Raw genomic sequence first — 14,332 nt, forward strand, 5'->3', positions numbered from 1 at the left:
TGCCTGTTTAGTATGTACAAGTCCCTAGATTTGATCTTTAAAAAAAATACTATGTGTATCATATGCTTTCTGTCACCTCTGACATCACATGAAGAATTTTTATACCATAAGATTCACTTGTTTGTTTATTATTTAGTTCATCAGATTTGTTTTTATATCAGGTACTTTGTCCATAGCTGGGTACCCAAGAGGTCCTTGCTCTCACTAAGGCTTATACACCCCAGTAGGGAGAACCAGTTCTAGCAACCACTTCTACGCTATATGTAGATAGTCAACGCACTGGAAAGATAGCTCAGCCATTAGCACGGACAGCTCTTGGAGAGAACCCACTTTCAGTTCCCTGCACCCACATCAGATGGTGCACAGCTGCCTACCATTCCAGCTCTAGGGGATTCACTGCCATCCTCAAGCATGCTTATGAACATGGTGTCTTTAAAATAAAACAGAAAAACCACAATCACCTCCTGTAATGCAGCTGTGACAAGAAGCAGCCAGATTGCAAGACAAAACACAGAAGGTTTTGTGGAGCTTGGGGGGGGGTCAGAAAGGCATCATACGGACTGGCAAGATGACTCAGCGGGTAAAAGTGTTTGCTGCCAAGCCTGTGCATCTGAGTTCAAACCCCAGGATGCCCATGATAAAGGAGAGAACCAACAAGTCCTCTGGCCTTCACATGCATGCCTTGGTACGCTTGCACTCATGAATGCGCACGTAGCACACAAATATAGTGAAAACATTCAGTTAAGAAAACAAATCTTGGAACAAGGAAATTTTAGTAGAGACCTAATAACAGCTAGGTTCCTTGCTCCTAGGAGAACTGATTGAAGGGAAGATATGGAAGCTGGGAGATGGCAGTGCGTAGAGGCCTTGGCACAGCCTGGGGGAGCAGTGGCTATTTGTAAGATTTGTCTTGACTGTTGGCCAAGAGAAGCTTAGTGACTGGTGGATGTGAGTGGGGGAGTGGAGGATGCAGAGGATGGTTTCTAGTCCCTGACCCAGCTCACGGGGAAGATGAGAGACATGAAGAAGAGAAATAACAAAAATTCACTTTTGAACATACGGGTGGAGCCCCCAGGGAGAAAGCTGCTGAGCAGAGTGGCGTTCAGAAGCAGGGGTCTGAACTAGAGACAGTTACATTTTCTTTTTTTCTTTCTTTGGTTTGGAGCCTGTCCTGGAACTAGCTCTTGTAGGCCAGATTGGCCTCGAACTCACAGAGATCCGCCTGCCTCTGCCTCCCTGGGATTAAAGGCGTGCGCCACCACTGCCCAGCGACAGTTAAGTTTTCATGACAGGGTTTCTTTTTTTTTTTTAAATATTTATTTATTTACTCATTATGCATACAATATTCTGTCTCTTTGTATGCCTGAAGGCCAGAAAGGGCACCAGACCTCATTACAGATGGTTGTGGGCCACCATGTGGTTGCTGGGAATTGAACTCAGGACCTTTGGAAGAACAGGCAATGCTCTTAACCACTGAGCCATCTCTCCAGCCCCCATGACAGGGTTTCTTTGTGTAGCTTTTGGCTGTCCTGGAACTCACTCTGTAGACCAGGCTGGCCTTTAACTCAGAGTTCCACCTGCCTCTGCCTCCTGGATGCTGGGATTAAAGGCGTGCGCCACGACTACCCAGTCCCCAGGTCTTGTTTTATCTTAATTTTTCTATGTATGTATGTGCAGTGTGCATACATATATGTATGTAGGTTCTTGTGTCTGTGTATGATGTCAAGAGTCTTCTTCAATTGCTCTTCTCCTTATGTATTGAAGTAGAGTCTCATATTGAACCCAGAGCTCACTGATATGGCTAGTTCCGGTATCCTTGTCTCTGCCTTCCTTATGCTGGGATTACAGGGCCACTATGCCCAGCCAGCATTTGCATAGTTTCTGCTGATCCAAAGTGGTTACTTATGTAACAAACACTTTAGCCACTGAGCCATCTCCCTAGGGTATTTTCTATTTATTTTATGTGTATGGGTATTTTACTCGAATGTAAATCTGTATATACCACATGCATGCCTGGTGTCCATGGAGGATAGAAAAGGGCATCGGGTCCTCTGAAACTGGAATTATTGACAGTTTGAGCCACCATGACTTGGAATTGAGCCCAGGTTGTTGTTGTTGTTGTTTTGTTTGAAACAAGGTTTCTCTGTGTAGTCTTTGCTGTGCTCTCTGTGTATACCAGACTATCAAACTCACTGCCACTCCCTCAACCTCCAACAGATAAAAGGGGGAGAAAAAGGAAGGAAGAAATGGGAAAGAAAATTAAGACAAAGTGGGACTCTGTGAAAGATCCTGGCCACACCAGAAGGTTCTAGAATTTTTACAAGTAGAGGAAACTAAATAAATGCTACATACGTGTGAATGCTTTGAGTGTGGAGTTACATAGCTGAGGGGATTGAGGAGAATTTGGAGCTGAGTGTGTGACCATTAACAGTGAGCAAAGCAAAAGAAAAGATGATCACCTCTAGGGAGAAAGCCAGCTGCAGACACAAGCAACGCTGGCTGTGACTCCACATCAGGCTTACTGAAACCATGAGAAATCTGGTAGCTAGTGAGGAGGTTGGAGGGGACAGTCCTGTCCAACAGGCTCAAGAAGTGTCCATTCAGGTGTGTTTTTAGGAGCCAGGAGGTAAAAAGCATGGATCCTTGGAATCCCTGGCTACCTAGTGCGTTTGAGGCCAGCCTGAGCTATCTGAGACCCTGTCTGTAGAACAGCTGGCAGTGTGCGACGGTACTGTAGCACATCAGTCTTCTGAGAGCTGACGAAGGGCTTCAGAATACTGTTTATGCCAGTGCTTCTCAGAGAAAAGTCGGGGTGGGGTGGGATGACAAGAGTAAAACCCTAAGTCACCTTTTATTCTTTCTAGTGTTCTAATACATGCGTGTACATATGTTTTATATTATAAATGTACTGTAAAACAACTAGAGTAAAACAGATATTAGAGAAGCGCATCACTTGCCACTGTTTTTGCTAAGTATCTGAGCCAGGCAAAGTAGTTTATTTACTTTGTAGACTCTCCTGTTGATGTGCATTTAGTAGACCCAGTAGAGACTTCCTTACTAGTGTCTCTCTGCAGTGTCCGGAAACTTAAAGATGGTTTCTAGGTCAAAGGCTGTGCCCGTTTAAACATTTAATAGATATTGGCAGATACCCTTCAACTACTACCCCAGTCTCTCTGCTTTCATCTAAATATGAAAGTAATGCACTCTGGTCAGAATTTAGCTTTGCATGACTTGCAGGAGTTATGGGTATAAACCAGTGGTTTTCAACCTTCCTAACGCTGTGACTCTTTATACAGTTCCTCATGTGGTGAACCCCAATGAAATAAAAGATTTCATAGCTGTAATTTTATTACTGTTATGAATCACAGTGTAAATATCTGATACACAGGATATGTGATATGTGGCCTGTTGCACGAGAGGGGGGTCCCTTTGTTTGTCCTAGCAGCCCGACTTGCTTACACCCGAAATAATCACACAGAAACTATATTCATTTAAACACTGCCTGGCCCATTAGCTCTAACTTCTTATTGGCTAACTCTTACATATTAGTTTAACCCATCTCCATTAATGTGTATCAGCACGTGACTGTGGCTTACCAGCAAGATTCTAACCAGTGTCCGTCTTAGGCAAGAGATCCATGGCGTCTCTCTGTCTGTCCTCAGCATTCAGTTCTGTCTTCTCCATGTCTACCTAAGCTCTGCCCTATCAAAAGGCCAAGGCAGGTTCTTTATTTACCAATGAAAGCAACATACAAACAGAAGGACCTCCTACACCAGTAACCCCCGTGGAAGGATAGTTCAGCAAAACCCACAGGTTGAGAACCTGGTATAAGCCGTATTCTGATGCCGCTCTTCAGCTCTCAGAAGACTGACGTGCAGACAGCCTTTCCTTCGTGTCTGACTCTGTTAACTCTTTTACTCCTCCTTTTCTTCTTTGAGATTATTTCTTTTCATTGATTTCTAAAAGCTTTCTGTTAGTGGTATCAGGGTCTCATAGCCCCAGGCTGGCCTTGAACTCCTGATCCTACCACCTCCCAAGTGCTATTCTAAAGATGTTTTAAACATCAAAGGAATGCTTGGTGGTGACTCTTTATGAACTAAGCTTTGGCAGGTAGGTGGAAGCTGGACAAACACCTCTCCCAGCAGTGGGAAGCTGAGATAGGCAGATCTTTGTGAGTTTCAGGTCTCTCAAAATAAATAAATAAATAAATAACAAATAAATAAATAAAATCAAAGATCTATGAAAATATTTCCCTAAGGTGGGAAGTACTTTTGTATATAGTATTTATATTTGTGTTGATATAACCATTTTAAGTTTTTCTTTATTGAGATTAATCGGTCATTTTCTTTATGATGTCTGAGTTTCACATCATCAACTACAGAAATATTGGGACATTGTATTCAGTAAATACTGTGAACACTAGACTTAGGCCTGTGGGCTTCCTAAAAACTGGTAAAAACCGATAATGCCAGCCTATGAGGAAGATGAGAGAGTTGGATCCATAGTTTATGGCCTGGCTGGGCCGCTTAGTGAGTGGCTGTCAGAAGTAAAAAGAGAAGCAGGGTGTGGTAGTGCATGTCTGGAATCCCAGTACCTGGAAGGCAGAGGAGGCAGGAGAGGGCTGGGCTAATCCTGAAGGCATTTGAACAACTTTTAAAACTAGAGAACAAAACAAAACAAAGGAAATGTGAAACATAACCAATTGTTTAAGTTTCTCCAAATATAACACTGCATAATTTCCATTAACAGGTAACCCTTGTATATTCAAAATCAGTTTGTAGGATAGTTTTTCTGTTTCTTAACAGTCTTTATGAAAAGGAATTATAGAGATTAAAAATCAGTCCAGCCAGGTACAGTAATACATGTTTTGTCCTCCCAACAGTTGGGCTACAGAGGCAGGAGGGTCCCCACAGTAGTGAGGCTAGCCCGGACATAGCATCACAGATTAAATAAATTTCTTGACCTCTTCTTGCCTAGCTGTTGGCTTGTCAGCTCTTTACTACTAATAATAGCAATACATGCTCACAGTATATAAAAGGATTATTCCACAGCAAGAACCCAGACCTAAAAGCTGTCTTCTGACCTCCTGTGCAAGTGTGGTACATGTGCGAACTCAACAGCATAGACACATAACTGTCATAAAGTAACTCGTCATGGCAGCACAGACCTGTAATCCCAGCATCATGATACAGTGGCAAAAGAACCGCAAGTTCTAGTTGGCCAGCCTGGGCTACATAGCAAAAGATTTAACAGCAGAAGCTTATAGTTGATGTGGATGTGGAGCATTTAATGTTTGTGTGAACAACCAGACAGCAAGTGTGTACACCCAGACTTTTTTCTAATACAGAACTAATGTGATTTCATTATTCACATTTAAGGTGTGTGTCTCAAATTTAAAAAGTAAAATGCCAGGCAGTGGTGGTGCATACCTTTAATCCTAGCTCTCGGGAGGCAGATCCCTGTGAGTTTGAGACCAGCCTGGTCTACACAGTGAGTTCCAGGACATCACAGAGAAACCCTGTACCCCCCAAAAAAACAAAAACAACAACAAAAAGTAAAATGGAGGCTGGGAGCACAGCTCAGTGGTAGACATGTCTGGCTTGCATTAGATCCCAGGTTCCAAACCCGTGGACCACAAGAAATATGAGGGGACCTCTGCCTGTCTTACATGGAGCCTCTCTAAGGTAGACACCCCTGCCCATCCTAATCTTACATGGGGCTTCTCTGAGGTGAGCCCTCTGCGTCACCACCCACATGATCCAAGCTGGCGGAAGACATGTGCAGAGAGGCTCTTGAACCTGTGTGGTAGGCCTTTTGCAAGTTGGGTTTTTTGTAATATTTTGCTTTACCAAAAAAACAAAAGAACATAATTATCGGCCATTGGCCATAAAGAACAATTTTTAATGATGCCTCAACCCATGGTTTTTGTAGTAAGTTCAAAGAATCAAATGACATTTCCCAACTGAGCACCTTCCACAGTACCTGTGTCTGTAAAAACATGGAAAACAGAGTAGACCTGATTCTAATCTGTCTAATTATACAGTAAGAATATATGTTTATTCTCTTGTAATTGAACTAATTGAGAAAAATTTCTCCTTATCTTTAGATTTGTTTCCAAACTTTTTTATTTTCCATATTAGATAACTGTTTATCATTCTGCATAATTGACGCTAAGGATAACTTCAACCAGGAAGAAAAGAACATGTACAGCCTTGTGACTATTAGCAGTGAAACAAGATTATATTTCAATTTTCAGGAACATTCTTGTGGCCTATGAGGTGATCAGCAAAAGGCTCCTGAGCATGGAAGAGCATTTGATTAGGGTAGCATTCGTGGGGCCAAGTGGGATTGAAAACAGGCTCAAGGTAGAGAAGAGTGGAGTTAAGATCCCAGCTGTCGGGCTGGAGAGATGGCTCAGAGGTTAAGATCATTGGCTGTTCATGAGTTCAATTCCCAGCAACTACATGGTGGCTCACAGCCATCTGTCATGAGATCTGGTGCCCTCTTCTGGCCTGCATGGAAACATGCACACAACACTGTGTGTGTGTGTGTGTGTGTGTGTGTGTGTGTGTGTGTGTGTGTGTAATAAATTATATGTGTAATCATAAAAAAAAGATCCCAGCTTGTCTGTGTGTATTTTTAAACAAATAATGAATTTAAAACTGCTGGAGTTTTTAGATTCCATTGATGACCTTAAGGAATGGGGAAAAACTCATTTCTGTCTCAGTGTTCACTCTAGAAATTATATTTTTGTTGTAAGTTTTTTTTTTTAAGACAATCTCAGTGCATCCCAGAGTGGCCTCAAGCTTGTGACAATCCTGCCTCAGCGCCCCGAGTGCCAGGATTATAGTGATGACCCAGTTTACATATATATTTATTCAAAAACATGCAAAGAGACTGTTTTGAAATGTTGTTTTAGGGAGTAGTAAGTAAACTTCTTTCAGGAGTTTATGCAGGCTAGGGAAGTTGTGGGGGGGGGGGGCGCACAGTGATTTGAGACGGGCTGAAGGCCGGGGAAAGGCACAACTTGAGGGCCTCCAGAATGAAGACAAACAGCAGTGAGGAAAGAGAGCGGGCATATGTGGGGACAAAGTTAACTTCTTATTGCTCTAACAAACTACCCCAAATGTTCTGTTATAGACATTGTGTCGCTGTAGGGTCAGTACCCGGGAGGTAGAGGTTGGGAAAAGAGCTCCGGTCATCCTTGGCTGCAAGCTAATTCTAGGTCCTCCTGAGCTCCAGACCAGCCTGAGTTGAAAAGTGAGACCCTGACGCTGGAAGAGAAAGCCCGTGTGTTTAGCTTACAGTTTCGACTGCCGAGCGCTTGTTGCCAGCACCTCGTTACTCTCAGAAGTCCTGGCTCCATCCTAGCACAGCAGATGGCATCCTGTAGATGAGAGGAGAGGAACCGTGACTCTTTCATAGCCAGCGTCGCCGCCTTCACCGCAGCAGTGCCCCCAATCTGCCCATCTTTTCACCACCTCCAATACTAGTACATAGGATTGCATGTGATTCTCAAGGGCAAACCTCTACAAACAGCAGAAAATTAGTTATGAAGTAGCAACAAATAATTTTATGGTTGGGGTCATCACAACATGAGGAACATTGGGAAGGTGGGACCCGCTCCTTTAGAAGATACCTAAGATACCCAGACCACCAGCACTGGAAGTTTGGGAGGCTGGGGCAGGAAAACCACAAATTTAAGACCTGAAAGGACTGGAGTAAGTTCAAAGACTGTGTGGAGAATTTAGCATGAGCCTCTCTAAAAAGTGAAAAAGAGGAGCTAGAGAGACAGCTCAGCACTTGAGAGTACATGCTGCCAAGGATGACCCAAATTCTTGATCCTCCTGCCTCCATCTCTAAGAGGTGGAGAAACTTATCTCTTTAAAAAATTAAAAATAGGTAGTACTTACTACACAATCATTCTGAAGGACCAATAGGTAAAGGAAATCATATATAAACCTCCTAGCCAAGAAATGTAATCAGCCCAGCATGTTGGTGCACTCCAGTGTTAGTGCCTATAATCATAGCGTTTTGGAGGCCGAGGCAGGCAGATCTTTGAGTGCCAGGCCGGCCTGGTCTACACAGTGATTTCCAGGCCAGCCAGGGCTACATGGTGAGACCTTGTTTCAAAAACCAAAAACAACAACAAAAAAGAAATAGAATCAAAGTTGCCACTTTTTGCATTTGTTGAAGAAAAGGATCATATGCAAATGTTGCTGTCAGGGATGTAGTGGAAAGGTGAGCTGCCATTGCAGTCTTCCATATCATAGAAATGAAACCACTGTTTTGTAATTGGGAATATAAACATGTTTGTTGTAGTATTGTTTACTGTAGCAAAAGACGAGAACAGAAAAATATTTTTCCACTAGAGAATAACTTGCTAAATTACATATGAGCCACAGGATGGCTTTTAAATGATATGGATCATTTAAAAGACTGATTAGCACTATGGAAAATTGGCTTGAAGGGATGTCTACAAGATAGTTGATCACAGAGGAGAGAAAGAGGCTGTTTTATTTGAACTCTTAACAGTGACCCAAGAATAAAATTAAGGTATATATGCTGATATGAATGTAACTATATAAGCATGGAGTCAATCGTAGCTAATAACAGGCATCATCTACATGGTCCTAATGGTGCATTGAGAGGAGAAAGCAAATTAATAGGAGAAAAAAGACTGCACTGAAAAGCAAAAATGTGTATTGTGCTCCCATTTGTGTAGAGTGATGCTGTATCTATAAAGCCCTTCTAAAATTAATATAGATCTGTGCAAGAAACCGCAAATATTACAGCCATGTATCTAGTGGTGTTCTGTCTGGTTAAAAACAGACGGAACCCAGGACACACCCCCCCCCCCCAGTCATACCTGTGCTGGTAAATGATGTGGGCCAAGAGGAGGACCTGGGAGTCTGTCTGCCAGAACCCAGTCAGATTGAGAAGTGAGGAGACAGCCCACCCTTTTATGGTCTTTGGTGCATAGATGGACCAGCAAGAGAGAAACTGGGATTTGGTTGCCTGACTTGAAAAGTGAAACAATTTTTTAAACAACTTAGAATTTATAGGGAATAAAGTTTTTATTATTATAACTCGACTCCAATTTGTAATAGTATTCTAGATTACAAAGTGTCCAGAAAATTCTTTCTGCTCACCATGAACTCTATTGTATTTTTTAGGGTCTCTATTAAAAAGACCTGTTGGAATGTAATGCTAGGACTGTAGAAACCTGGGGAGGTGGCATGACTGCTCTGTGTGTCCTCACCTTCCCTCAGCACATGATGGCATCGTGATTAAGATCGAGGTGCAGACCAATGATGAGGGCTCAGAAGAACTGGAGACACCAGAGCCGCTGATGGGACAAGTGGAAGAACACGGCTTTCAGGACTCAGAGCTGGGTGACCCCTGTGGAGAGCAGCCAGACCTGGACATGCAGGAACAAGAGAACACGCTGGAGGAGTCCACCGAGGGCTCCAGTGAGTTCAGCGAGCTCAAACAGATGCTGGTGCAGCAGAGAAACTGCACGGGTGAGTTCTGCATTGTAGGGCTGCAGAGGGCCTGTCCCCTGTGAAAGGGTCCTAATAAATTCAGGATTTGTTAGAATCTCCCAGCCTAGGAAAGAAGTTGGTCTGCCCAAGATTGGCACAAACAAGAACTCAGAGACAGATGAGGTCAGAGCACGTCCAAGGTCACACAGGCAGTGGCAGAGCTCGAACTTCCTTCTCATTTATATTTATCTCATACTGTTGTGACTTTGGAGTTTGGTAGTTTTGTTTTACTTTGTTTTATTTGTATAGTGTTGTCTGTTTTTGAGACAAGGTCTCACTAAGTAGCCTAGGCTAGCCTTCTAGTGCTGGGAATGAAAGTTTGTGCCAACACACCCTGCAAGAAAAGCATGTTTTAAAAACAACATGGGCAGACCTTGTGAGTACAAGGGTCTGCTGACTCTGCCTACCATTCTGAGTCCTAACCTAGAAAGGGTTAACTCTCCTCTTCTCTTCCCCGCCCATTCTCTCCCACCCCAGTTCCCCATGCTGGCCAGAGTCTGAGTGTGCTTTCTCTGGAGTGCCGCTCGGACCTCCATCCCAGCCTGACTCGAACAGCACAGCTTTTCCTTCATTTCTCCACTCTCCTCTGAGCAGCTGCTGAGGTTTATAGCTTGCCTGCCCTGGGGTTTTCCTTTTAAACTCTTAAAAAGGAGAGAGATTCCTGTCCTTCTCTGCTCGGCTCTGGCCACAGTGCTTGTAACTACATAATCCCAGTGTCCTCATTCTGCTCCCCGGGAGTATAGTATTGTACCAGTGGGCATGCAGTGCTGATCCTGGAATATCCTTCATGACAGTTTTGGTTTGTTTTTTTTTTGTTTTTTTTTGTTTTTTTTTTGGTGCTCCAGTTTTCACTGGTTGGCTCTTTGTGTTTTGTTTATTAGTTTGTTTTGAGACTGGGGGCTTCCAGTTGTAGCTTAGATTGGCCTTATTCTTGATCCCTCCTGCCTCAGCCTTCCCAATGCTGAGAGTGCAAACATGTACCACCTCACCTGGCTGTAATCTACATCTTTTCAATTAATAAAAATCTCATGGTAAGCTTGGTCAAGTGATTAGCATCTAATTTATTAGATTTAAATAAGCGCCCCGAGGCCAGGCCTGGAGGCTCCCTCAGCACACCTGTACTGCCTGTCCAGCACTGCAGTTGACAAGCTTTAGGGGGGTAGTTCTCGCTCTTCCTAACGCTGTGACCCTTAACACAATGTGACCTCACATTGTGGTGGCCCCAACCATAAAATTATTTTCGGCCCTACTTCATAACTGTTATGAATAATCTATATCTGTGTCTTCCAGTGATCTTAGACAATCTCTGTAAAAGGGTCTTTTGACCCCCAAAGGGTCATGCAGTGCTCAGGTACAAAAGACAGGTGTAAAATTATCTAGAAAGATTTTGTTAGAATTTAAAAACTGTACTGGAGGGCTGGAGAGATGGTTCAGTGGTTAAGAGCATTGCCTGCTCTTCCAAAGGTCCTGAGTTCAATTCCTGGCAGCCACATGGTGGCTCACAACCATCTGTAATGAAGTCTGGTGCCCTCTTCATTACAGATATACACAACAGAATATTGTATACACTATAAATAAATAAATAAATAAATAAATAAATAAATAAATAAATAAATAAATAAATAAATAAATAAATATGAAAGCTGTACTGGAGACATAGGTCAGTGGTTAAGAGGACAGACAGTTCCCAGCACTCATGTTGGCAGCTCAAAATTGCCTGCAACTCCAGCTCCAGTGGGATCCCTTACCCATACACAGATACACAATTAAAAGATAATAAAACAGCTGAGTAATATTATACAGACCGAGTAAGTTATAGTTAGGAAATTGTGTGTGTGTGTGTGTGTGTGTGTATTATGGTGTGGTGGTGTGTAATAACAGCTAGAAAGGAAGCCATGAATTTGAAAAGAGCAAGGAGGAGTAAATGGGAGGGTTTGGAGGGAGGAAAGGAAGGGAAGAAATGTTATTTTCACAAAAGATATCTGAGCAAGGTAGCACGCATCTTTAATCCTTAAGAGACAGAGATGGTTGAACTCTTGAGTTCAAGATCAGCCAGGGCTACCTAGAGAGACCCTGTCTCAAAAGCGAAACAACACTGGTTAGGAAATGCCAAATCACTGACTATAAAACACCTGGAGAAATTTGAATGAGTCAGATGTCTCGTAGATTCTCAGGGACCCCTGTAGAACTTGGCTTTATTCAGGTCCTATGGGAACAAGCCAGACTTGGAGGTCCAGGGAATCCACCGGGCGCACTGCAGGGCGCTGCACTCTGGATCCTGAAGGAGGCCTCAACTCGGGTCTCTGAGAACTGCATCTGTACTTCCTGGGTTGCTATAAAACCAGAGCCCAAGTCCCAGTAGAGAAGAGCTCGGTTGTGTCGAATGTCACTCACAGGTCAGGATCACACAGCAAGGCAGAGAGACTGAGAAGGAGGGAGGAATTAATGGAGGTGGGTGAATGAAGGCATGATGAGGAGAAAAACAGGTGGGCTCGGGGAGGAAGAACTGTCTGAAGGAGAAGGATGTTGATTCTGCAGTGCCCTTTGAGACCATTGCCACGCTAGGCCCCAGGTGCACCGAAAGGAGAAGTGGAACTTTGCTGTCCCACACACTGGAGTCCATGTGCACAAGCTCAGGCATGGTGTGATGGTTCTCAGGGCTGGTTTCTTTCCCACTGGGGCGTGATCCTCCAGCTACTTCGTATTAGGAATACCAGGGCACCAAGTAGCCAGCTCCCCTACTTCCTCCCCAAGAGCCCTGTTTAGTTCTGGGTTTCACAACTGGTCATCCAAAGGTAGGAATCATGGGACTAGATTTTCCCAAAAGGAGGAATTTGGATAAATATATTTATGTATCAAGGTGTGTGTGTGTGTGTGTGTGTGTGTGTGTGTGTGTGTAGCACAGTGTTTATTGGTGTGGATGAGAATTAAGCCTTGTGCTTATCCAGGATCAGGGTTCTAGATAATGGCTAAACTCTTTTTTTCTAACCTTGGAGCAGAGGGGATCGTGATAAAGACTGAGGAGCAGGAGGAGGATGAGGAAGAAGAAGAGGAGGATGAGCTGCCACAGCATTTGCAATCCCTTGGGCAGCTATCCGGGAGGTACGAGGCCAGTATGTACCAGACCCCACTTCCTGGGGAGATGTCCCCCGAGGGCGAGGAGAGCCCCCCACCCCTGCAGCTGGGCAACCCAGCAGTGAAGAGGCTGGCGCCCAGCCTTCATGGGCATTCACATGGCCATGGTGAGCGGCACCTGGGTGAGAACCGTGGGTCCTCCAGCCAGCAGCAGCGGAATCGACGAGGCGAGCGGCCCTTCACTTGCATGGAGTGCGGCAAGAGCTTTCGGCTGAAGATTAACCTTATCATCCACCAGCGCAACCACATCAAGGAGGGGCCCTATGAGTGTGCCGAGTGTGAGATCAGCTTCCGCCACAAGCAGCAACTCACACTTCACCAGCGCATCCACAGGGTGCGCAGCGGCTACGTCTCCCCAGAGCGCGGGTCAGCCTTCAATCCCAAGCACTCACTCAAGCCGCGCCCCAAGTCGCCCAGCTCAGGCAGTAGTGGTGGCTCCAAGCCCTACAAGTGTCCCGAGTGTGACAGCAGCTTCAGCCACAAGTCAAGTCTGACCAAGCACCAGATCACACATACGGGAGAGAGGCCCTACACGTGCCCGGAATGCAAGAAGAGCTTCCGCTTGCACATCAGCCTGGTGATCCACCAGCGTGTGCATGCTGGCAAGCACGAGGTCTCCTTCATTTGCAGCCTGTGCGGCAAGAGCTTCAGCCGCCCATCGCACCTGCTGCGCCACCAGCGGACTCACACCGGCGAAAGGCCCTTCAAGTGCCCGGAGTGCGAGAAGAGCTTCAGCGAAAAATCTAAGCTCACCAACCACTGCCGCGTGCACTCGCGCGAACGGCCGCATGCATGCCCCGAATGCGGCAAGAGTTTCATCCGCAAACACCACCTGCTGGAACACCGGCGCATCCACACGGGTGAGCGGCCCTACCACTGCGCCGAGTGTGGCAAGCGCTTCACGCAGAAACACCACCTGCTGGAGCACCAGCGAGCACACACTGGCGAGCGGCCCTACCCCTGCACGCACTGCGCCAAGTGCTTCCGCTACAAACAGTCGCTCAAGTACCACCTGCGGACCCACACGGGCGAGTGAGCATGCGCCCCGCCCCTGCCCCGGCCAGATGAGCAGCTAGATGCAAGGGTCTATGGCCCCTGGGACCGGTGCCTCAGTTGCCCCCAGGCTGAGCCCAGTGGGCGGGAGCGGGGCGCCCCAAGCCCTTCTGCTGTGAACCCTCCTCCCCTCCTGTCCCTTCTCCCCAGGACGGGTAGTGAAACCAGGTCTTTTGTTGCCTGCTTCCCCCAGGGTCCCAGGGGGGGAGCTCTTGGGCCTGGGGAACCCCTTCAGGCTGTTAATTTCCTTGACAATAAAATGGATGAAAACAATCTGCACGGGGGCAGTGATTTGGCTGCCAGCCACTCAACAGGCGGCGATGCAGGGCCATTTAGTCCGGGATAGAACTTTCTAATTACCTTTTGGATACTGTGGTTCTATTTGATAATAATAGAGTAATTTTTAAAAGATGAGCGTTTCCTGTTTGCTGTTCTTGTTTGGTTTGTAAGGGGAGGGGCTGGAGTGGCCCGAGGGCCGTGTACCTAGTATCACCTAACAGTGGTTGTCCCATTGTCCATGGGGGGCGGGGTAAGGAGAAGCAGGTGCCACTGACTGAATATAAAGTCAAGAGGAGGGACAATGCTGACCAACTTGAAGG

The 14,332-nt window shown here is 45.4% G+C and overlaps 1 protein-coding gene across 4 annotated transcripts in view; it reads left to right on the forward strand.

Annotated features, from left to right (window-relative positions):
- The window catches only part of Znf777 (zinc finger protein 777), a 28,823-nt gene extending 14,815 nt beyond the window's left edge, over positions 1-14,008 (forward strand). For all 4 annotated transcript variants that reach the window (XM_050119906.1, XM_050119904.1, XM_050119905.1 and 1 more), the window contains 2 exons: positions 9,273-9,524; positions 12,545-14,008. In XM_050119906.1, coding sequence (XP_049975863.1) covers positions 9,273-9,524; positions 12,545-13,716 — 1,424 coding nt within the window. In that variant the 3' untranslated portion in view covers positions 13,717-14,008. The remainder of the gene's footprint in view (positions 1-9,272; positions 9,525-12,544) is intronic.
- Positions 14,009-14,332: the final 324 nt, after the last annotated feature.

The sequence above is a fragment of the Alexandromys fortis genome, unplaced genomic scaffold (genome assembly GCF_014885135.2).
Source record: "Alexandromys fortis isolate MF-2015 unplaced genomic scaffold, M_Fortis_MF-2015_v1.1 scaffold_177, whole genome shotgun sequence".
Lineage (NCBI taxonomy): Eukaryota > Metazoa > Chordata > Mammalia > Rodentia > Cricetidae > Alexandromys > Alexandromys fortis.